The following is a 22,811-nucleotide window of genomic DNA, read 5'->3' on the forward strand; positions in this document are numbered from 1 at the left end:
TATTTTAAATTGATAAAAACTTACGTGAGACAGTCTCACGGGTTTTATTTTGTGAGACAGATCTCTTATTTGGGTCATCCATGAAAAATTATTAATTTTTATTCTAAGAGTATTATTTTTTATTGTGAATATCCGGTATGGTTGACTCGTCTCACATATAAAGATTCGTGAGACCGTCTCACAAGAAACTTACTCTTTTAAATTTGTATATGGCGCAATACGCTATTTTTTCTATAATAAAAATGTCTTACTAATCATTAATTTTTTTTTAAATAGAAAAAGGGATTTCCAAGAACATTAATTTAAACACATGCACTTACGATGATTAGAAGAGTGTAATTAACAATCCACGTTTATGTAAATTTCTCCAATAATAAAGTGTGAAAACAATGGGATTTATTTTATGTGGTAGGGACCCAAATCTCACTTGACGCCATAATAAGTTGGGACTGCAATATTAAATCCAACATTTAATTTTATTGAGTTAACGTCAGATGTTGAATTGATTATGTGAAACTTGAAGTCGAATTCTATAAAAAATTTTCTTGATCATGTATGTGGCCTTACACATATTTATCTGATACGTATGATTTATATTATGCTCGAAATGTTACTACGATTGTTTGTTAAGAATTGTGTGAGCTGAATGTATTTTAGAATAATGATGCATATACGATCAAATTCGAACAACAGTTTTTAAATCAAAAAAAATTTCCCTATAAAAATTTTATTTTTCAAATTTCATTATCTATTATATATACATGTGAGGCCCGGGGCCGAAGAGGGCGGGGGGTGATCGTCGGTGCCATGAGGTTGCACGACAATGAGCGGCACCTGGCAGGTTTCTAGGTGGAGGGAACATGAATGAACCGATCACACATGAGAATGAGAGGGATTCCGAGACTGTTCAATGTAATGGACTGTACAGTTGAAGAAGGCTTAAAAGATTTGATTGGTACTATTCATATCACGAATGTGCATCTTCTTTTCGGTAGCTCATCACACAAGAACTCCAAAGTTAAGCGTGTTTGACTTGGGGTAATTTTGGGATGAGTGACCTCCTGGGAAGTTTCCCGGGGTGCGTGTGAGTGAGAGAACATAAGCACGCTGGAAAGACTCGTCTTGATACAGTGAGCAGAGTCCTCGAATCTGGGACGTTACAATAAAATTTTATGATATAATAGTAATTTTATAATACATATCTATCATTGAACATTATATTAAAGTTATATATATATATATATATATATATATATACATGTATTATTTATTTATTTAAATGACAAGTAGGGTTTGACATGGTTGGATTGAAATTGGGAGGCAAAGGTGTCAGAAACCATAAATTGCTTTTGTACCATCAAATTCAGCAAGTCAGCTGCCATCAAGGGTATAATCGTAATTTAATCGATCGAGGACTAATTTGGTTAATATTTTCTAACATATTTAATAATTAAAAAAGAAAATTTGTCTACAAAAAATATTAGATTAATTAATTTTGCCACCTCACTTTGTTTTTTTTATTTCCTGTCATTTTTTTCCCTTGCAATTACTTTGTGTTTTTTGGCCGCTAACCACAATGCATCTAATCTTCATCAACTTAATTGTGTCCACTTTGGCTACCCATGAGAAAAAGGAGTGAACAAACGCCTAGTTGAATCAATGAGTAAATTCGATGTGGACATTGTTATGAACTTTGATCTAGTGCAGTACTGTAAATGAATCAAGTTGATTCGCGAATTTTTCGAATTAACTCGATAAATATTTGATTTGTATACGAATCTATGGAACTTGAGCCAAATTCTAAATTTTTTTCGAGCTGAACTCGAGCCAAAATTATTTTATTCGATAGTTCGCGAGCCTTAATATTTTAATAATATAATTATATATTAAATATATATACATTTCGAACTTTTGAACCTTCTTTGTCGAACATTACTGTCCGGAGCCTTAATATTTTAATAATATAATTATATATTAAATATATATACATTTCGAACTTTTGAACCTTCTTTGTCGAACATTACTGTCCGAACAATAGTTCGAATAGCTCACAAATATATTCAAATATTTATAGCGGAACTCGAGCAAAAAAATTTAAAACTTTCGAGCTTTGAATCTAGCTGTTAATTCGAGCCTAGTTCGAACATTATATTTTAACTATTATTCGACTCAATTTGATTCATTTACATCCATGACATAACATAATGAAATACAATTGACAATATCTTAATTTTTAACGTGAAGTCTTGCATCGAATAACGTAAAAAGTTCACATCTAAAAATGAACCGGGTTGTTCTATGTTTGTATATTATATTTTTTAAAAAATATCTATAGATGTTATTAAATACAAAAAATCATCTCCTTTACTTCCTATGACCTATCCGACTCCACCCTATTTAATAATTATTTGGATCTACCTTAATGTATATGCAAAAATTTGCGTGAGACGATCTCACGAGTCGTATTTTGTGAGACATATATCTTATTTGGGTCATTCATGAAAAAATATTATTTTTTATGCTAAGAGTATTATTTTTTATTGTGAATATCGGAATGGTTGACCCGTCTTACAGATAAAGATTTGTGAGACCGTCTCACAAAAAATCTAATTGTATATTTTATGGATGTACATAATTATGTGGTAAACAAATAGAAACTATATTAAATCAAGAGTTTTAAAAGAACACTGGAATTTATGTTTAGGTGGGGTAACTTAATAACTCTCTAAATTTGTGGTGGTTTCGGATAATTTCTACTTTTTTTACCAAATCAGCACAGCAAGATCGTATCAGACAAACTTCAATTGATTGTTAGAAGACGGTTTAACGGAACAATTTGTAGTAAGATTCCGATTTGAATGGATCATAAAAAAAAATTATTTTTAAAAGTAAATATTTTGTGAGACGGTCTCACGAATCTGATCTGTTAGACGGGTCAATCTCACAGATATTCACAATAAAAAGTAATACTCTTGGAATAAAAAGTAATATTTTTTCATGAATGATGCAAACAAGAGATTCGTCTCACACAATACTACTCATTGTCTTACACAATTTTTTTCTTATTTTTAATTATAATTATAGATTGAATCCACCTATTTTATGTACTTAGATCCGTGTGTTAAATTAATAGGTTGGTTGAAAGGGCAAAAATGTTCATGCATACGATTTTCAAATTAGCCGTTTATATATACAATTTCTTCTTACAAACTCTAAAGCTAAGTAAAAATACCAAAGCTTCTGTATGTGTGTGTATGTATATTCAGGTTCTTTTTCATGATCGCTTGATGCTTTCTGTTCACTATTCTCAAAGTAATCTCTTAATATTTTTGTGAAGATCTCGCCAACTCAATTCTTTATTATTGATTCTATATTTTTGAATTTGCAGATCTGTACCGTTTCTTGATGAATCGGTGTTGATTCCCGTATATGGGTGTGGATATGTTTGTTTATGTATTTAATCTTGGCCCGCTTTTGATTATTTGTTTTTTCGATTGAAATGTGTTGTCTTTGGGTTGATCTTATCAGGGTTTTCATTTTTGGTGATGCAATCGGCATTGTAGACATTTTCTGGGGAACCGAGCTGTTTTTTTAGGTATTGCATGGGATCGCGTTTGATGTTTTGATTTTGTTTCGGATTTCCCATCTAGGTGTTAATTATATTGCATTGCGGGTGCGTGTGGGGATCGCGTTTGAAGTTTTGATTTTGTTTCGAATTTCCCATCTAAGTATTTTATTAAAATCGTCCCGTTTTGAATTTTAAGGTATTGTTATTTTTAACGTGAACGATACTTGTCATCATCATTATTGTTGTTGTTTGCTGAAACCATCAACTGTTGATTCTTGGAAGTTTTTGTTTAACAGATCTTGAAAATTGGCTCCCCTTAAGAGATCGATGCGCCACGTCGGCGGCCAGGTGCAGCCGAGCGGTGCGGCGGCGGCCACCGTCTTGTATGACAATACTGGACCTAGTATGTCCGGTGGTGATGCGGGCGACGCCGCTGTAATGGCGCGATGGCTCCAGTCTGCTGGATTGCAGCATCTGGCCTCTCCTATTGCATCCAATGCGGTTGATCATCGCGTGCTGCCGAACCTTTTAATGCAGGTAATAATAGTATTTCCTTGTATGTACGCCCACTTCTTTTATGATTTGTTCTCCTCTTTCTTTAGCGCGTTTCATTTAAGTTGTTTTTGGGACAACATTTTCAGGTGCATTGTTATTCTCTTTCACTTAGGAAAATGTATTGTGAAAATTAGAACTTTTATCATAAGTGACAAAAACTAAGGAAGACCATCCTGTTTTTCTGAGCATTTCTGTTACTGCGTACATGCTTTCTTCTTCTGTTTCTTCTTTTTTTTTTTTGCCGGTTGTGGTGGTGAGGGGAGTGTATGAGTGAATAATCTTTTAGTTCTTGCATCTTAATCTTCTGATTGATAGAGGATTTTGTGGTTGTGTGCGAAGGGTTATGGACCACAGTCCGCGGAAGAGAAGCAGAGGCTCTTCAAACTGATGAGGAATCTCAATTTTAATGGTGAATCTGTTTCTGATCCTTATGTTCCGAGTACCCATAGTTCAGGTGCATTTGCTTTGTCAGACGGATATTATTCCCCTGAGTTTAGGGGTGATTTCGGAGCTGGGCTTTTGGATCTACATTCTATGGATGATACAGAGCTATTATCTGATGTAAGCATGCTTAAATATTGACTTGGTTAAACAAAATTTTTCCTTGTAGCGACTAAGTAAAGTCCAGTCCTGATGTAAGTTCATTTAATTTGTTTTCAGCATGTTATCTTGGAGCCGTTCGAGCCATCACCTTTCATGCCTACTGTTACTACAACTTTTGAAACTGACCATGAAGAGATAGCCAGCAGACAACAAAGAGTGCAGACAGATGTAGAAGCTGCTGCAGAATCGTTGGCAAATGAGAAGGAGAACAATTCAAGGGAAAACAATGTGGCCAAGATTAAAGTTGTGGTATGTTGCATACTTACGGAAGTGTTTGAAACTGGATTACCTATCAATGCAGTTCTTATTGCTACTTTGAGTGTGTTGAGTGAGAAATATAAGCACATCTTTCCTCTGAATTCAGGTGCGTAAGAGACCTTTAAATAGGAAGGAAATTGCTCGGAAAGAGGATGATGTTGTCACTGTGTCTGATGATGTTTATTTATCAGTTCATGAACCAAAATTAAAGGTATGAAACAGTTTTAGCGTCATGAAACAGTATTTTTCATTTGATAATGTGGTGTAGAAATCAATATAGAACTGAGTAAATAATTTTCCATTAGTCTTTTTGGTATTCAGGGCTAACAATTTAGAATCATAATGAAGGTGGACCTGACAGCTTATGTGGAGAAACATGAGTTCTATTTTGATGCGGTTCTGGATGAGTATGTAACGAATGATGAGGTAATACCTTCATTAAGAAATATGCGAGACCGGGCTCCTAGCCCAATTGGTGTCTCACCCTCTCCCCCTTATAACGATTCGAGTTCGAGTTCGAGTTCGAGTCTCCCCTCCACACTAGGTAATAATGATAAAAAAAAGAAATATGCTGGAATGTACTTTGTTTAGTTTCTCTTTCTCATTTCTTTGGGTTGGGTGGATTTGATCGAGGGTTTATGCTGAAAAAAAAAATTCCTTACTTTTTCTTCTCTGGGTGGGATTCGTATGTACAAGTTTGGAAATGAGTGGGGATGTTCGTATTTCTGTTTGGACGTTCTCACGTTTGGTCTTATGATTTGTCTAATTAGGTATACCGTAACACTGTGGAGCCAATCATACCTACCATTTTTCAACGTACCAAAGCAACATGTTTTGCATACGGTCAGACAGGTGGGTTTCTCTTTCTCTTTCTCTTTTTATTGAGTCTCCTACTGCTGATGGCCTTGTATTATGTGGCCTGCATGTAAAGTTCAGGTGCATCTCCATAGTGTAAACGTACTAGATTCTGTTTGTCAAAAACCTTTATGAGGTTCCGTGCTGAATAATTTTGCTATTCATTTGCATCAACACAGTCTTACACTTCCTTGTATCTTGATCCAATTCATTTTTAATTGTCAAATCCATATGAAGAAAGGTGCACAAGGCTTATTTACTATTGAATCAAAGTACCTCTATGGATATTTGGTGATGGAACTTTTTATTCATATAAAAAAAATACACCAAGAAGTTTCTTGCTGCTTCAACAACTTTATACGAGAATGCCTGAGGTTCTTTGGATGGAACCACTTGGGTTCTAGACTGTATTAGTTGGTGTTGTTTTGCCTGGGGCGGACTCGTACAGGGACGAGGGGGATCATGGGCGGCCCACCCTCATTTTTTTCTTGTGAAGTTACTAATATACCCTTATTAATTAATAAAATAGTTATTTTACAAAGAACATGACCATCACCAAACAACGACTGTATAAAGCTACAAAACCTTTTTCCCTAATATTCCTTCTCAACTGATGCCCTGGGATGACCCGGGTCATGGATAATGTCCGGGTCAGGGATATGGTCTATTCCTGGGTCATGGATGACCTGAGGCAATGGAAAGATTTGAGCCCGGATACCGGGGGACCCGAGACATTGAAGGAGTAGCTCAGGACAGGAAAGGTAGGTGAAAGTGTTAGAGGGACAAGTCGGCTCTATTCAAGTTGTTATTAAGGGTTGCCCATTCTCTGACATCATCGTCCGGGAACCACTTCCCGGGCACTTCAAATCAGCCAGGTTTAAGGACTATGATGGGAGTTCTGACCCTGAAGAGCATCTTGCCAGATTCGAAAACATGGCCATGCTACATTGTTACGGGGATCAAATTAAATGCATAGTGTTCCTGACTACTTTGGTGGACTCCGCGCAGAGGTGGTTCGAAGGATTGGCGCCTCAAATTATCCAATCTTTTGAAGATTTTCAAAAAATATTTTTGCACCAGTTTAGCAGCAGCAAGAAATATAAGAAGACTGCTTTTAGTCTGTTTGAAGTGAAGCATGGACATGATGAAACTTTAAGAGCATACATCAAAAGATTCAATCGAGTAGCTTTGGATGTCCCTGCCTGCGCCCCCGAGAAAAAAACCACTGCGTTCATGCAGGGGTTGTGGGAAGGAGATTTCTTTCGATCTCTAACAAAGAAGTTGACCGGAGATTTTGAAGATCTCTTATCCCGGACGGAAAAATATATCAATATGGAAGAAGCCCAGAACCAAAAAGAGAGGCTTTGAAAAGAGCCCGGGGAGATCGGGTTGTCAGGCCCGAGGAGAGAGCATTTTTCTCATATTCCCTTGAGAATCGCCCGGGACCGGGAAGTTCAAGAATGTAGCTCAGACTTGACCCAGCGCCCGGGTTCAAAGGCACCATTGTCGAGACCAGAGAAGAAAGGGTATTGCACCCTCCACAAAGAATGTTCCCATGACACTAGTGAGTGTCGAACTTTAAAAAGAGAATCCAATCAGCGTTCTGCGCCAAGATCTAACACACATAGTGAGCCAAGGCAACCACCCTGGTTAGCCTGGCGCCCCGGACCTAATACTTCTGGGAGATCAGCAGCTGTCTCAAGTGGGAGCGGAAGAGAAGAGGGAAGTTCCCGGGAAAAGAAGCATAAGCAAATAGAAAAGAAAGACTTTTCCCCGATTTGAGGAGTAATAAAAATGATTTTGGGAGGGTCCATAGATGGCGATTCCAATCGGGCCCGGAAAACAAGAAGTAGAAGAGAGTCTGGAAATTGATGGGAAGGGGAGTAATGAGCCGGTCATAAGTTTTGGCCCAGAAGACCTCAAGGGAAGTCAGTCTACCCCATAATGATGCTCTGGTTATTCAAGCCCGAGTGGCCAATTATGATGTATTAAGATTTTTCGTTGACAATGACAGCTCTGTCAATGTCATCTTCAAAGAGGCCTTGATTCAAATGGATTTACATGAGTACCAGTTGGAGGCGGTTGAGACTGCCTTAGCTTCGCGGGTCACGCTGTATATCCAGACGGGAAAGTAACATTGACATTAACCCTGGGAACTGGAGATGTGCGAAAGATAGTCATGACGGTTTTTACAGTGGTGGATGCCCCATCTTCATACAACATTATCCTTGGGAGGCCAGCTATGAACGAGATGAGAGCTGTGGCCTCCACTTACCATCAGAAAATCAAATTTCCGGTACGAGGACGAGTCGAGGAAGTCAGGGGAGATCAGCCTTCCTCCCGGAGGTGTTATGGGGAAACTGTCCGGGTGGATCAAAAGAGGGCAAGGAAGGAAGACAAGGGGAAGAGAGTGAGTCGAGCCGAGGAAGTGGCCGGGGAAAAGGAGGTGCATTTTGTTGCGGAGGAAGAACAAGAAGCGGTGGAAGTTGAGCTGGGGAAACATATCCGGGTGGCCCGAGACCTTAATGTTCCCACCCAGGTAAGTATCTTAAATTGTTTAAAAGCTAACATCAATGTTTTCGCTTGGTCTCAACAGGAATTAGTCGGGATCTCCTCCCTCGTGGCTGAGCATAAACTGAATATTATCCCGGGATCCCGGCCTGTGAAGCAGAAAAAAAGGCATTTTGGTCCCGAGAAGGACATAGTCATTGATGAACAGGTGGAAGAATTGTTGTGGGCCGGCCACATTCGGGAGGTACAATTTCCCACTTGGCTCTCGAATGTGGTCCTTGTTCCTAAAGTTACCAGGAAATGGAGAATGTGCGTAGACTTCCAAGATCTAAATAAAGCTTGTCCCAAAGATTGTTATCCACTTCCTCGGATTGATCAATTGGTGGACTCAACATCCGGGTTCGAATTATTGAGCTTTATGGATGATTATCAGGGGTACCATCAAATCCCCTTAGCCCGGGAAAATCAAGATTGATATGAATCTAGCCAGCCACTATGTGTTCCAAGAATCAATTCCGAGATGACGATTGAAAATGTTGAAAGCTTGGAAATAAGGCTCGAGGGGTTCGGGTTGCATCACCATCAAGTAGAGGATGAATTGGAAGCTTGCGCCTTAGCGCGTTGCGGGAAGTTTGAGCCGCCAGAAGACTATTTTCTTAACCTAGTTTCCTTAGTTTAATTAATATTAAATTAAATATTGATCTGTTATCTTTAAATATACAATTTTCTATATTTAGGTTTTCGTTACCTATGTTTAAGAGAACACCATGTAAACAAAAAAAAAACTTTGATTAATTATTGATTTGATATCAAATTGTGAGATTTTCTCTCAAATACACTTCGGTGTTTTCAAAATCGAACTTTCAAAGGTGGATTCTTTTGTTCGTTCGTCTATCGATTTTCGCAAGTATTGCCAAAGACGGGTCCTTTGGAGGTTCTTACGGGATTGGTTGCCTATCGCTGATTTCTTGTTGCTAGACCACGTGATCTAGAGGCGAGGATCACACAAATCCATCATTCGTTTCAATCACATCGGGGCCACACACAGATTCCTTCGCCGACGTCAATATAAAAAAATTATTGACCCTCAGGAATCGCATCATTTGGTATCAGAGCCAGTTTTGCTTGATTCGAGTGAGTGTTATTCGCACCCGTTCAATTTTCGGATTTACTATTCACGCGAGTACGATTCACGAAAAATACTGTTCACGAGTAATGTTCACCCGAAAAACTGTTCACGATTTTCACTGTTCACGAGTACTGTTTGCGAAATACTGTTCACGATTTTTCACTGTTCACGAGTACTGTACACGAAAAATACTGTACATGAGTTGCTGTTCACCCGAAAATACTGTTCACGAATTTTACTATTCATCGAATTTACTGTTCATGAATTTTCGAAATTCCTGCACTTCTTCTGAATTGTTCTTGGTGGATCTAGTTTAGTCGTTGATAGATCTGATATTGAAAAAAAAAAGAAAATGAGATGGACGAAAAAGAGAGTGATAAAAAAGTCGGGATGACCATCGATGAACAAAAAGAGTTGTGAGAAAAAGAGGCCAAACAAACAAAAAAAAAAATTATATGTATGGCCCAAAAAAGTGAGGATGAGCGACTCTTTATTTTGAATATACCACTTCATGTACATCTGTGCAAAGTTGGTTTATTTTATTTCAATGAAGTAGCCGGTTCGATCCCGAGCATTGTTAAACTCTAGTTGCAGGATTGTGGAAAAGGCATGAAATGTATTGATCTCCCTAGCTATCAAAAAAGACAAGATTTGAGGACAAATCTTTTTGAAGAAGGGGAGTACAATATGAATCTAGCCAGCCACTATGTGTTCCAAGAACCAATCCCGAGAGGACGATTGAAGATGTTGAATGTTGCCCTTCATTCAACCAATGAAAGCTTGGAAATAAGGCTCGAGGAGTTCGGGTCGCATCATCATCAAGTAGAGGATGAATTGGAAGCTTGCGCTTTAGCACGTTGCGGGAAGTTTGAGCCGCCAGAAGACTATTTTCTTAACCTAGTTTCCTTAGTTTAATTAATTCTAAATTAAGTATTGATTTGTTATCTTTAAATATGCAATTTTCTATATTTAGGTTTTCGTTACCTTATATTTAAGAGAATACCATGTAAACAAAAAAAAAAACTTTGGTTCATTATTGATTTGATATCAAATTGTGAGATCAACAAGAAATCAGCGATAGGCGACCAATCCCGTAAGAACCTCCAAAGGACCCGTCTTTGGCAATACTTGCGAAAATCGATAGACGAACGAACAAAAGAATCCACCTTTTGAAAGTTCGATTTTGAAAACACCGAAGTGTATTTGAGAGAAAATCTCACAATTTGATATCAAATCAATAATGAACCAAAGTTTTTTTTTTGTTTACATGGTATTCTCTTATTTCCAAGCTTTCATTGGTTGAATGAATGGCAACATTTAACATCTTCAATCGTCCTCTCGGGATTGGTTCTTGGAACACATAGTGGCTGGCTAGATTCATATGATACTCCCCTTCTTCAAAAAGATTTGTCCTCAAATCTTGTCTTTCTTGATAGCTAGGGAGATCAATACATTTCATGCCTTTTCCACAATCCTGCAAGTAGAGTTTAACAATGCTCGGGATCGAACCGGCTACTTCATTAAAATAAACCAACTTTGCACATATGTACATGAAGTGGTTTATTCAAAATAAAGAGTCGCTCATCCTCACTCTTTTGGGCCATACATATAATTTCTTTTTTTGTTTGTTTGACCTCTTTTTCACGCAATTCTTTTTGTTCATCGATGGCCATCCCGCCTTTTTTATCACTCTCTTTTTCGCTCATCTCATTTTCTTTTTCTCTCAACTCATAATAAATTGATTCACCAATACATATTACATTCGTAGACAGTGGAGCAAAAGAAACAACTTGCACATCATCTAACTCACCCTCCACAGCACAACACTCAATACGACTAAACTAGATCCACCAAGAACAATTCAGAAGAAGTGCAGGATTTTCGAAAATTCATGAACAGTAAATTCGATGAATAGTAAAATCCGTGAACAGTATTTTCGCGAACAGTGCTCATGAACAGTGAAAAATCGTGAACAGTAACTCGTGAACAGTATTTTTCGTGTACAGTACTCGTGAACAGTGAAAGATCGTGAACAGTGTTTCACGAACAGTACTCTTGAACATTGAAAAATAGTGAATGGTATTTCGGGTGAACAGTAACTCGTGTACAGTATTTTTCGTGTACAGTACTCGTGAACAGTATTTCGCGAACAGTAGTCGTGAACAGTATTTCTGGTGAACAGTACTCGTAAACAGTATTTTTCGTGAATCGTACTCACGTGAATTGTAAATCCGAAAATTGAACGGGTGCGAAGAACACTCGGCGAAGGAATCTATGTGTGGCCCCGATGTGATTGAAACGAATGATGGATTTGTACGATCCTCGCCTCTAGATCACGTGGTCTAGCAACAAGAAATCAGCGATAGGCGACCAATCTCATAAGAACCTCCAAAGGACCCGTCTTTGGCAATACTTGCGAAAATCGATAGACGAACGAACAAAAGAATCCACCTTTGAAAGTTCGATTTTGAAAACACCGAAGTGTGTTTGAGAGAAAATCTCACAATTTGATATCAAATCAATAATGAATCAAAGTTTTTTTTTTGTTTACATGGTATTCTCTTAAATATACGTAACGAAAACCTAAATATAGAAAATTGCATATTTAAAGATAACAAATCAATACTTAACTAAGAATTAATTAAACTAAGGAAACTAGGTTAATAAAATAGTCTTCTGACGGCTCAAACTTCCCGCAACGCGCTAAGGCGCAAGCTTCCAATTCATCATCTACTTGATGGTGATGCAACCCGAACCCCTCGAGCCTTATTTCCAAGCTTTCATTGGTTGAATGAAGGGCAACATTCAACATCTTCAATCGGCCTCTCGGGATTGGTTCTTGGAACCCATAGTGGCTGGCTAGATTCATATCAAAGATAATGCTAGTTTTATCACTTCTGGAGGCATTTTCTGCTATGTGATTATGCATTTTCTTCAATCGTCCTCTCGGGATTGGTTCTTGGAACACATAGTGGCTGGCTAGATTCATATCAAAGATAATGCTAGTTTTATCACTTCTGGAGGCACTTTCTGCTATGTGATTTTGCCCTTTGGATTGAAGAATGCCGGAGCCACATACCAGCGTCTGATGAATCATGTTTTTCAGAAGCAGATAGGCAGGAATGTGGAAGTCTATGTGGATGACATTCTGATCAAGACCCGGGAAGTCTCTTGTTTTGTTGCTGATCTGGCCGAGACATTTGCCACCCTGAAGCAATATGGGATAAAGCTCAACCCGGCCAAATGTGTGTTCGGGGTCAAAAGTGGAAATTCTTGGGTATTCTGGTAACAGATCGGGGAATTGAAGTGAACCCAGAGAAGATTGAAGCAATACTTGACATGCCTTCCCCCCAATCAGTTCGGGAAGTGCAGAAGTTAACTGGGAGAATCGCCGCCCTGCCTCGATTCATTTCCTGGTCTGCCCATAGAAGCTACCCATTTTTTCAAGTCCCGAGGAAGGCACAAAAGTTTGGATGGGATGAAAAGTGTGAGCAGGCTTTTCAAGATTTAAAAAAGCATTTGTCCGAGCTACCCGTCCTGGTAAAACCTGAGCCCGGGGAAAAGCTATGGGTTTATTTGTCCACCACAGAATATGTTGTTAGCTCTGTACTTATCCGAGAGGAAGGGACCGACCAAAAGCCAGTGTATTATGTCAGCCATGCCCTCAGAGGAGCAGAGTTGAATTACAGTGAAGTAGAGAAAATAGTCCTGCCCCTGGTGGTGACTGCCCGGAAGCTAAGACCTTATTTTCTCTCACATCCTATCGTGGTTCTCACTCCCCGCTTGGAAGAATCATGACACATGCTGAAGTATCGGGCAAGATGGATAAGTGGACAATATAGCTCGGGGAATATGATATTGAATATAAACCTCGAGTTGCTATAAAAGCCCAGGCATTTACAGACTTCTTGATAGAGATGATTCAACCAAGAGAAGAAGAAATATGGAGTGTTTTTGTTGATGGTGCATCGAATTTGTCAAGATGTGGAGTCGGAGTAGTTTTGATTGCTCCATCAGGAGAGAAGATTGAATTGGCTCTAAGAATCGACTCCGGGGTCACCAATAATGAAGCTGAATATGAAGCCGTTCTGGCAGGACTACAATCCGCCCGGGAAGTCGGAGCTTCCCGGGTCATTATTTACTCCGACTCTCAATTGGTCGCCCAGCAGATAAAAGGAACATACGAGGCCAAAAATGAAAAAATGCTCAAATATCTGGGGCTTATCACAGCCCGGGCAGCATCTCTAGCTGATTGGAGCATCGAACAAATTCCCAGGGAAGAGAATGGGGAAGCTGATACCTTAGCCAAATTAGCCGCTTCTATGTCAGACATAACCACCCGGGAAGTCCTGTGTTTTACCCCGCTAGTTCTCTCTATTGATGAAAACGTGCCATTGACGCAAAAGGATTCATGGATGACTCCTTTAATCGAGTATATAGTTCATACCAAGCTCCTGGAAGACCGGGCTTAAGCTTTAAAAATAAAAAATCAAGCACCCAGGTTTGTCCTTTTGAATGATATTTTGTACAGGAAATCATATCAGGGCCCTTTGCTCAAGTGTTTAACGGAAAATGAAGTAGAATACGTTCTCCGAGAAATACATGAGGGGTGCTGTGGCGAACATCTCGGTTGAACCACCCTGGCTCGGAAAGCAATATTAGCCGGATTTTGGTGGCCCGAATGAATCAAGATGCTGGTCAACTTGTCCAGGCATGTAAAGGTTGCCAGTATCATTCTAACTTTCAACATAATCCAACTACCGGCATGCAACCCCTCTCAACATCATGTTCCTTTGATCAATGGGGGTTGGATATCGTTGGTCCATTTCCTGTAGCCCGGGCACAAAAAAAATTCCTCCTTGTGGCTGTGGATTATTTTTCTAAATGGGTGGAGGCTAAACCTTTGGCTAAAATTACTGAGGAAGAGGTGATGAGATTTCTCTGGAAAAATATTGTTTGCAAATTTGGTATCCCAAGAAGATTGATTTCAGACAATGAGAGGCAGTTCCAGGGTAAAGACTGGTGCCAAGAATGAAGATAACTCAGTCTTTCATCTCGGTGGCCTACCCACAAGCCAATGGCCAAACATAAGTGACTAATAGGATCATTGTGCAAGCATTAAAGGCCCGACTTCATGGAAAAGGTAAAGATTGGGTGGAAGAATTGTCGAGTATATTGTGGGCGTATCATACTACACCCCGAACAGCTACCCGGGAAACTTTTTACAGTTTAATCTACAGTTCAGAAGCAGTCTTACTTGTGGAGATCGGACAATCTTCTGCCCGGGTGGAATCTTATCCGAATAACAATGATCAGACCCGGGCCATTGAGCTTGACTTGATTGAAGAAAAAAGAGATCGGGCAGCCATTCGAATGGAAGCTTATCGAAGCCGGATTATAAAATCTTATAAAAAACATGTTCGAGCACGAGATTTCCAGGTCGGAGACCTATTTATGAAAAAGTTGAAGCCAGCAGGTGATGTGGGGAAGTTAAAAGCACGATGGGAGGGACCTTTCAAAGTGATTCTGAGAGTTAGTTCGGGGGCAGCTTATTATTTAGAAGATTCTTAGGGACACGCCCTTAAGAGACCATGGAATACATTTCATTTGAAGAAATATTTTACTTAAAGTCCGGTCCTTGTGTATGTTATTTGTACATCAAATAAAGGAATTATTCAGACAACAATCTATTAAGTCCAGGGACCCGTACCCTGGTTATATGCCAAGTCCAGGGACCCGTACCCCGGTTATCTGCAAAGTCTAGGGACCCCTACCCCGGTTATCTGCAAAGTTCAGGGACCCGTACCCTTGCCCGCGGACCGTACCCCGGTTATCTGCCAAGTCCAGGGACCCGTTCCCTGGCCCGGGGACCCGTACCCCGGTTATTTGCCAAGTACAGGGACCCGTTCCCTGGCCCAGGGACCCGTACCCCGGTTATCTGCCAAGTCCAGGGACCCGTACCCTGGCCCGGGGACCCGTACCCCGGTTATCTGCCAAAGTCTAGGGACCCGTACCTTGGCCAGAGGACCCATACCCCAGTCACCGCATAAGCTCAGGAACTTGTAATCTTATTACATGTTAAAAAGATTTTTAGTAAGTTATAAATTGTGAAAATATTCGAAAAAATGTGAGCCATTTTTACACGGGAATATTTTTAACTACTTATGAAATGCGAGAAAATGATGAAGGAAAAACATATTTCATTAAACAATGAGAATTTACAAGGTGCCCGGAAGCCTGGGAAGAAATTAAAATCCTAATCTATCTTGGGGTCTAGTTTATTTTCCTCCTCCTTCTCGTCTTCCGGGAGAGAGGCAGGAGCCTTCATCAAATCTGGTAAGTCTTTTTGTTCGGGGGGAACGAGGCCTGTTTCTTGAAACTGCTCCAAGCATTTATTGAAGCCCAGGTCAAAGTAGACAAAAGCTTTATCAGCCACCATCTTCTTGAACTCCCGGGACTTCAAGAATTGAGCTATTTTTTCTTCCTAGGAGGTCTTCAAGAGATCCAGAGCAGCCTGTGCTCTTCAACTCGGGTCCGGGAGGATTCTGTTTCTTCCTTGGCCGCCTGCACCTCTGGCTTAGCAGTGGCCGAGTGGTCAGCAAGGGCTTTTCGGGTCAACTCCGATTCTGACCGAGCCTCTGACCAATTCTGCTTGAATCAGGTCCATTTGCTGCTTCCAACCGGCTCTTTCCCTGGCCAAAACATGCTCATGGATCCCCGTCATTCGGTCCAATTCTTCTTGAAGCTTGTTATGCATCTCCCGGGTAGAGGAGACCTGTTGATTCGCCTTCTTGGCTGCCCCAGCTACCTGTTCATAAGCAGATATGAGCATCTGCAGGCCCTGCAACCAAAGGAAATGTCATATTGGTAAAAAAAAAAAAAGAAAGTGAAGAGCTTACCGAGAAGGACCGGGCAACCCCCTCGTACAGTTTTTGATTGGGGTGGAGGCCTTTGAGGTGTTCGACCTCTTCAGGACGAAAGAGACCTCGCGCCACCTTGGTTAAATCCGTGCTTATGTCATCGCCAAATATGTTGGGCAAGACCAGGGGCACTTCGCCTTGTTGAGTAAGGCCGGTAGATGAACCGGGAGGAGGGTGTGATCGGACTATTGTCTCAAGTTCCTCCTCCATGGTCATTGTCTCAAAGACTGGTTCCATCGCAGCTTTCCTTTTTCGATGATTCAGAGGGGCCGGATCCTCTTCACTGACCGGAGGAGCTGTCTCGTCTTTGGTGGGGGCAGTCTCTTCCCGGGCTTCGGCCTCTGCCCTGACCCGTCGCTCTTCTTGCTCTTGAGCCTCCCAGGCCCTCTTCTCTGCCTGGGCTTGCCTTTGTTCAGCCTTTTTTTTGGCAGCTACTTCAAGAAGGCTGACCTTGATCATTTCTTCCTTTGTTGCATCAAAGAGGGGAGTTAGAAAAATAAAACGCGAGTTTAAAATGACCAAGGGAAAAGTAATTTACCGGCCTGTGACCCAGCCTGGCTAAATTCATCGATCATCTGGTCCACGGGGTTTTCAGGCCGAGGCCCGATCCCATAGTACACCAGATTATCCCCCCAATCAACACTGAGGACAGGAAGGATTGGCCCTCTATAGCAGCCAAAGCCTGGGTGAAAGGGGGATGGAGTTTGTAGTCTCAGGGGAGTTCAGTTTGCTCGGAAAGTGAGGATAGAAAACCCGTGGCACATGTCGGGAGATTTGGGAGTTGTAAAAAGAAAAATTTGTTTTTCCACCCCTTCAAAGAGGAAGGGATGTCTGTCAAAAATGGTATTTCATACGGGCCATGAAAGAAAAGACCCCTTCATTAAAACGACATGAATAAAAAAAGTGGAAGATATGAGAATTAATTGTAGATTTTTCATACGAAACAAAATGAAGGTGGCTGCCATGATCCTGAAGGCGTTAAGATGGAGATGGTTAATCGGGAGCCCAAAGAACCGGGCAACCCCTTCGAAGAAATGGTGAATCAGGAACCGGAGCCCACTCTTGAGCTGTTCCACGAAGAAAGTTTAGAAGCCCAGGGGTGGGGTGTCTGGGTGGTCACTGGGCCCAGGTATCACGATTTTGTAATTGGAAGGAATGGACCCTATAGACCTAATATCCTCGGAAGTCCCGAGACGAAGCGTAGAGATCACTGTGGAAAACCCCAAGGCCCTGCTACCTTGTCCTCTTTGCCCCGGGAATTGGCAGGTCGGGAAGTAGTGGTTTTTTGTTTTTTTGAAATAGGTCGGAAAACAGGAATGGGTATGGCTATAGGAATGTGGGCAGAAGTTTCAAAAGGGGTCGGGGAGTTATCCTCCGACAGACCCCTGACGTTTTGACCAGAAGTAGAAGAAGTGGAGTTCGACATGCTGAAAAAGAAGAGAATAAAAAAGGAAGAGGAACTTACTGAGTAAGAACGGGTGACTGGTGAAATGAGGAGATCGCCGGAGATGGGAGAATGCTTCGCCGGAGAGGGAAATCAGAACGAAAGAAGTAAAAAGTGAAAATGATTTGAGGGTGAAAATATAGATAGAGGAAGGGGGAATGATCTGAGCCGTCGATCGCAAAACATATAAACGGACAAGATTTACATGGGAAATTGCGCGGGATATTCGAAAAGACGGGCTCGAAATTCGAGGCGTCACAATGATGTTCTTTTCTCGGAATACGAAAAGTGTCTGACAGGTTTTAATTGCAGGGCTTACGTCGCCCTAATGTTATGACGTCAGCCCTAGTGACTCAAGGATACTAAACGACAAATTATCTTCCCTGACCGGGCACACAGGACCAGCCGGGACAGCGAGTATGACTTTAGCCCGACTATTTAAGGAGGGAGTGATGATGTCTCGGGATGACCCGGGTAATGGATAATGCTCGGGTCAGGGTGTGGTATATTCCTGGGTCATGGATGACCCGAGGCAATGGAAAGATTTGAACCCGGATCCCGGGGGACCCGGGACATTGAAGGAGTAGCTCAGGACAGGGAAGGTCTAGGGAAAAGGTTCACCAGAAGCCCGGGCCAGCAAACGTCCCGGACGTCTTCTCCCCGGGCTATTGGATGTCCGGGCTCTCATGCAAGTTATCGGAAGGCTTTCTTCCCAGGCCACTTCGATATAAGTACCGCATTTAATTATGCTGACAAAGTAGGGTGTGGGCGGCCGACCTATCTCTGACACCAATCCAAGTGGTTGACAAAGAACGAGGTTATCATTACATCCCCTACTATAAATACCAGGTTTTCTTTTTGCATTTACTCTCTATTGAGATATTGAATACACAATTATTGCTCATTTACTACTCATCCTCTACACCAATCTCAGAACCATTATCTGGTTATATTGGTTCATTGCTTGAGTCCTTCACTGACTTAAGCATCGGAGTGGCCACGCCGGACACCCCTCCGGAGCCTATTCACGTGGTTTTCTTTGTTGAAGATCTTTCCAGCTGTTCGAGGAGAAAAGCATTTGATCCATATATTTCACTCTTATTCCCTACATCATATCGATAACAGATCCGGTAGAGCATCCGACCCGGCTAATCTATTTTACCCGGATCGCATCATCGACCTATTCTAAAAATCTCTCTCTCTTCCGTTAGCTCTTGAAAGGAACACAACAAACATTTATGCTCGTCCTTTAGTTGATATAAATGATGCTTTTGTGATTTTATATGAACTGTGCCCCCTAAACAAAATTCCTGTGTCCGTCCTTGTGTGCTGCTGCAGTTTAGTGTGGTGTGAACTGAAGTTCTGAAATTTTATCTGTCTATTTATTCTTGTTTTCAACTAATGGTTTAAGATCCTATGGATTCTGTAGGATTACTGAATTTACGTCTTCTCTTTCTCCAGGAAGTGGTAAGACATACACCATGCAGCCGCTACCTCTTAGAGCTGCGGAAGACCTTGTTAGATACCTGCATCAGCCAATTTATCGTACTCAAAGATTCAAGTTGTGGCTTAGCTATTTTGAGATATATGGTGGAAAACTTTTTGATCTTCTTAGTGATAGGAAGTTAGTATTCTAACTTGGTCTCCTTTATTTTGTATTGGAAATCTTACTCGTTTCTATATGATGCAGATAATTACATTATTAAATTAAAGCAACTAAATGTGTAAATGCAGTATTTATTATGCTGTAATAAAATGACAAGCTATGATTTTTTACTTCCTTAAATTCTGAATTGTAACCTCCAGATTTGTGAGGGGTGACCATTAAATTCTGTTTTCCTTTTTCTTTTTTAAAAAAACTTTTGTTATCTAGGCTAATGTTTCTGACTTTTTCTTATGTAGGAAACTCTGTATGAGAGAGGATGGAAGACAACAAGTTTGCATTGTTGGACTGCAGGAGTTTGAAGTCCTGGATGTACAGATTGTGAAAGAATACATTGAGAAGGGAAATGCAGCGAGAAGCACAGGTTCTACTGGTGCTAATGAAGAGTCTTCCAGATCTCATGCAATATTGCAACTGGCTGTGAAGAAGCACAATGAGGTGAAGGAATCTAAACGAAATATTGATGGAAATGATGCCAGGAATGCGAAGGTTGTTGGCAAGATTTCTTTCATTGATCTTGCTGGTAGTGAGAGAGGGGCCGACACTACAGATAATGACCGGCAAACTCGGTATTATTTCTGAAGAAATTCAGTAGAAATTGGTAGTTGTTTGTGTTTAACCATTTTTTTTGAATTAGAAAAATTAAAGATTTTAATATGTCCTCTGTTGCTTCTTCCACAAACAAACTTTTCAGTACACATGGAAAGTTCATATTTTTGTCTTGTATATTTTCAAGGTGTTACCTATTTTTCTGGTATTTACCTCTTTCTGATTGATTTCGCTATCTGAAATAAGAAACACCTTTATGATCTTTGATTATTTATTGTGTAGAACCTGTTTAATTTTGTCTTTACTGATCTTGAAGTTTGTGATGAATATATTACATGATTATTTCATATTCTTTTTGGTTCGGGTTTGGTTAGAGGGTGCTCTAGAATGTGGTTTTTCTGATTCCAGAAACAAGACTTTGTATGTGTTTGGTGTTCAACTGTTAAATTTGGTGCCTTTCTGGAGAACAGACCTATAGAATGGAATGGCCATTTTTTATTTTCTGCTGGTCTTGCATTATTCTTACCTGGGGTTTGTTTCTTCTTTTTTTTTCCTTTTTAATTTTTTAGCGACTGTCCACCTTAATAATGACTCTAGAGTTGATTGAATGATGTCTTTGACACCTCTAAATGGAAGCATTTATTTAATCAAGTACTGAAGTTTCTCTCAAATGAGTTTTTTGTTTTTCTTTTGTTGTCAAATGGGACATTTTGGTAACTGATATTCGGAATCTAGTAAAGGTCACTTGTTAGGTCTTTTTTGCAATAATAATTTTGTGACCAAGCCTTATTAGATCTTTATAAAGTGATCTGTTTAACACGTGCTTTAAGTTATCCTCATAATTGTTTTGTTTATGAATGGTTGGGGATTATATTTGGGCATATTATTGTTTGTATCCAGGATTGAAGGAGCAGAAATCAACAAGAGTCTTCTGGCCCTTAAGGAGTGTATTCGTGCTCTTGACAATGACCAGATTCACATACCATTCCGTGGTAGCAAACTAACTGAGGTCCTTCGTGACTCCTTTGTCGGAAATTCAAGGACTGTTATGATCTCTTGCATTTCTCCAAATGCTGGTTCGTGCGAGCATACTCTCAATACTTTGAGATATGCTGATAGGTCTGTTTATTTTATTTCTTTAATTGATTTCTCGTGTGTACTCTATTTCACTCCTTGCGTATAAATTTTACGCAGCTTAAACTGAAGTAAGCTATGGTTTGACAGGGTCAAAAGTCTATCAAAAGGTGGGAATCCCAGGAAGGATCAGGCTAGTTCATTGCCACCTAGTGTCAAAGAATCTTCATCAGCACCAACTTTGTCTCTTTCTGCTGAGACAGAGGATATTTATGAGCAACGTCAAGAATCTAGAGCAGTGGGTACAAGTGGACGGGTTTTAGAGAAGGAAAGTTTACCTTACAATTTTTCTGCTGATGATGAGAAACTACCATCTAGTTTTTCTTCCAAATTTACCTTTAATGGCCATGAGGAAAGTGGGGATACTGCTGGTAGTTTGAAAACCGAACGTCCTGATGTTAAAAACACTTTCAAGGGTTCTACGAGTCAAAGGGCCCACTCAGTTTTCTACTCACAGAATTCTGATGATATAGAAGATAAGGTGCAGAAAGTGTCTCCACCACGGCAAAAACCTTACAGGGATGAAAGGCCAGGACATGGACCGAGAAAAGAGGGCGACAATTCTGATGTGCCAACTAGCAGCTATAAGCAGCGGCAATATATAAACAGTTCTAATGTAACCAGCACCGTCGATAAACAGAATGAATCTGAGCCACCTTCTCACGAAAGCATCAACGAGATACTTGAGGTTCAGTGTGTACTCAGTTATTCTGATTCTTTTGTGTCGTAAGTCTTATTAGAACATAGACCATGCATTTAATATTTTGTCGTGTGTAGGAGGAAGAGGCCCTCATTTCAGCTCACAGAAAAGAGATTGAAGATACAATGGAGATCGTTCGTGAAGTAAGCAAACAATTGTTAAAATTTTTTTTCCTGGAAAATGAATTTCATTTGAATGAACAGTCGGATTGGGCTATTGCGTTATGGCTGGAAAACTCATTTAACGTCAAGTAAATAATCTCATTCGAGAACATTGAAGATGAATGGTGAGAATTAACTCGTTTTGATTTGATTTCCAGGAAATGAAACTATTGGCAGAAGTGGACCAACCAGGAAGCCATGTTGACAATTATGTAACTCAGTTGAATTTTGTGCTCTCACGCAAAGCAGCTAGTCTTGTCAGCCTTCAAGCTCGCCTAGCAAGGTTCCAGCATCGATTGAAAGAGCAGGAAATACTTAGTAGAAAGAGAGTGTTGCGGTAAGGCAAATATTTTCACTAGCCAATACCAACGTCAAGGTATAAGAAAATATGTAAACAAAATGACCTGGTCTTTGATCCTTGGCTTTTTTTTTTTTTTTTTACCAAAGTACAGCTCACTTCTAACTGTCAAATATGTAAACAAAATGACCTGGTGAATTTATTTCATTTATAGAGCAGAATGCAAAGGAGAATATAAGAAAGGTTGAAGAATTGTCTGTATACCAAGGATCAACCGATCTTTCGTTAATTCATTTCATGTGTAATATGAATTACCGTACTGCTACCATGAAACAGAAGGCTTGTTCTTGTATGCTTGATGCTTGGTTTGGAGTTGTTTTGGCTCAAACCATGCATGTGTTCAAGATGTGTACTGAAATTGTCATGATGCTTTGTAGTACCATTTAGTTTAGATGTAAACTTT

The 22,811-nt window shown here is 40.1% G+C and overlaps 1 protein-coding gene across 7 annotated transcripts; it reads left to right on the forward strand.

Moving 5' to 3' along the window:
• The first annotated feature begins 3,134 nt into the window (after positions 1 to 3,134).
• Positions 3,135 to 22,772, forward strand: LOC142543345 (kinesin-like protein KIN-13A). Of its 7 annotated transcripts, none has more exons than XM_075650553.1 (15): positions 3,145 to 3,312; positions 3,389 to 3,433; positions 3,529 to 3,650; positions 3,865 to 4,105; positions 4,463 to 4,684; positions 4,784 to 4,975; positions 5,091 to 5,195; positions 5,333 to 5,410; positions 5,755 to 5,836; positions 19,305 to 19,467; positions 19,746 to 20,075; positions 20,956 to 21,174; positions 21,280 to 21,877; positions 21,967 to 22,032; positions 22,209 to 22,772. In XM_075650553.1, the coding sequence occupies exons 4-15, from the start codon at positions 3,896 to 3,898 to the stop codon at positions 22,389 to 22,391; spliced, it is 2,448 nt and encodes an 815-aa protein (XP_075506668.1). In that variant the 5' UTR covers positions 3,145 to 3,312; positions 3,389 to 3,433; positions 3,529 to 3,650; positions 3,865 to 3,895; the 3' UTR covers positions 22,392 to 22,772. The 7 variants fall into 7 exon arrangements, with proteins under 7 accessions (XP_075506671.1, XP_075506673.1, XP_075506667.1 ...); XM_075650554.1 differs by having other exon boundaries at positions 3,529 to 3,595; XM_075650555.1 differs by having other exon boundaries at positions 3,157 to 3,256; positions 3,529 to 3,585; positions 3,851 to 4,105.
• Positions 22,773 to 22,811: the final 39 nt, after the last annotated feature.

The sequence above is a fragment of the Primulina tabacum genome, chromosome 4, assembly GCF_025594145.1.
Source record: "Primulina tabacum isolate GXHZ01 chromosome 4, ASM2559414v2, whole genome shotgun sequence".
In the NCBI taxonomy this organism is placed as follows: domain Eukaryota; kingdom Viridiplantae; phylum Streptophyta; class Magnoliopsida; order Lamiales; family Gesneriaceae; genus Primulina; species Primulina tabacum.

Bases quoted from the DNA above. Each gene is read 5' to 3' on its own strand.
- LOC142543345 (XM_075650556.1), top strand. From the start codon at position 3,896: ATGCGCCACGTCGGCGGCCAGGTGCAGCCGAGCGGTGCGGCGGCGGCC. The intron at 5,837-19,304 runs GTGGGTTTCTCT...CTCTTTCTCCAG, and splicing joins TTTTGCATACGGTCAGACAG to GAAGTGGTAAGACATACACC. The intron at 21,175-21,279 runs GTCTGTTTATTT...ATGGTTTGACAG, and splicing joins ACTTTGAGATATGCTGATAG to GGTCAAAAGTCTATCAAAAG.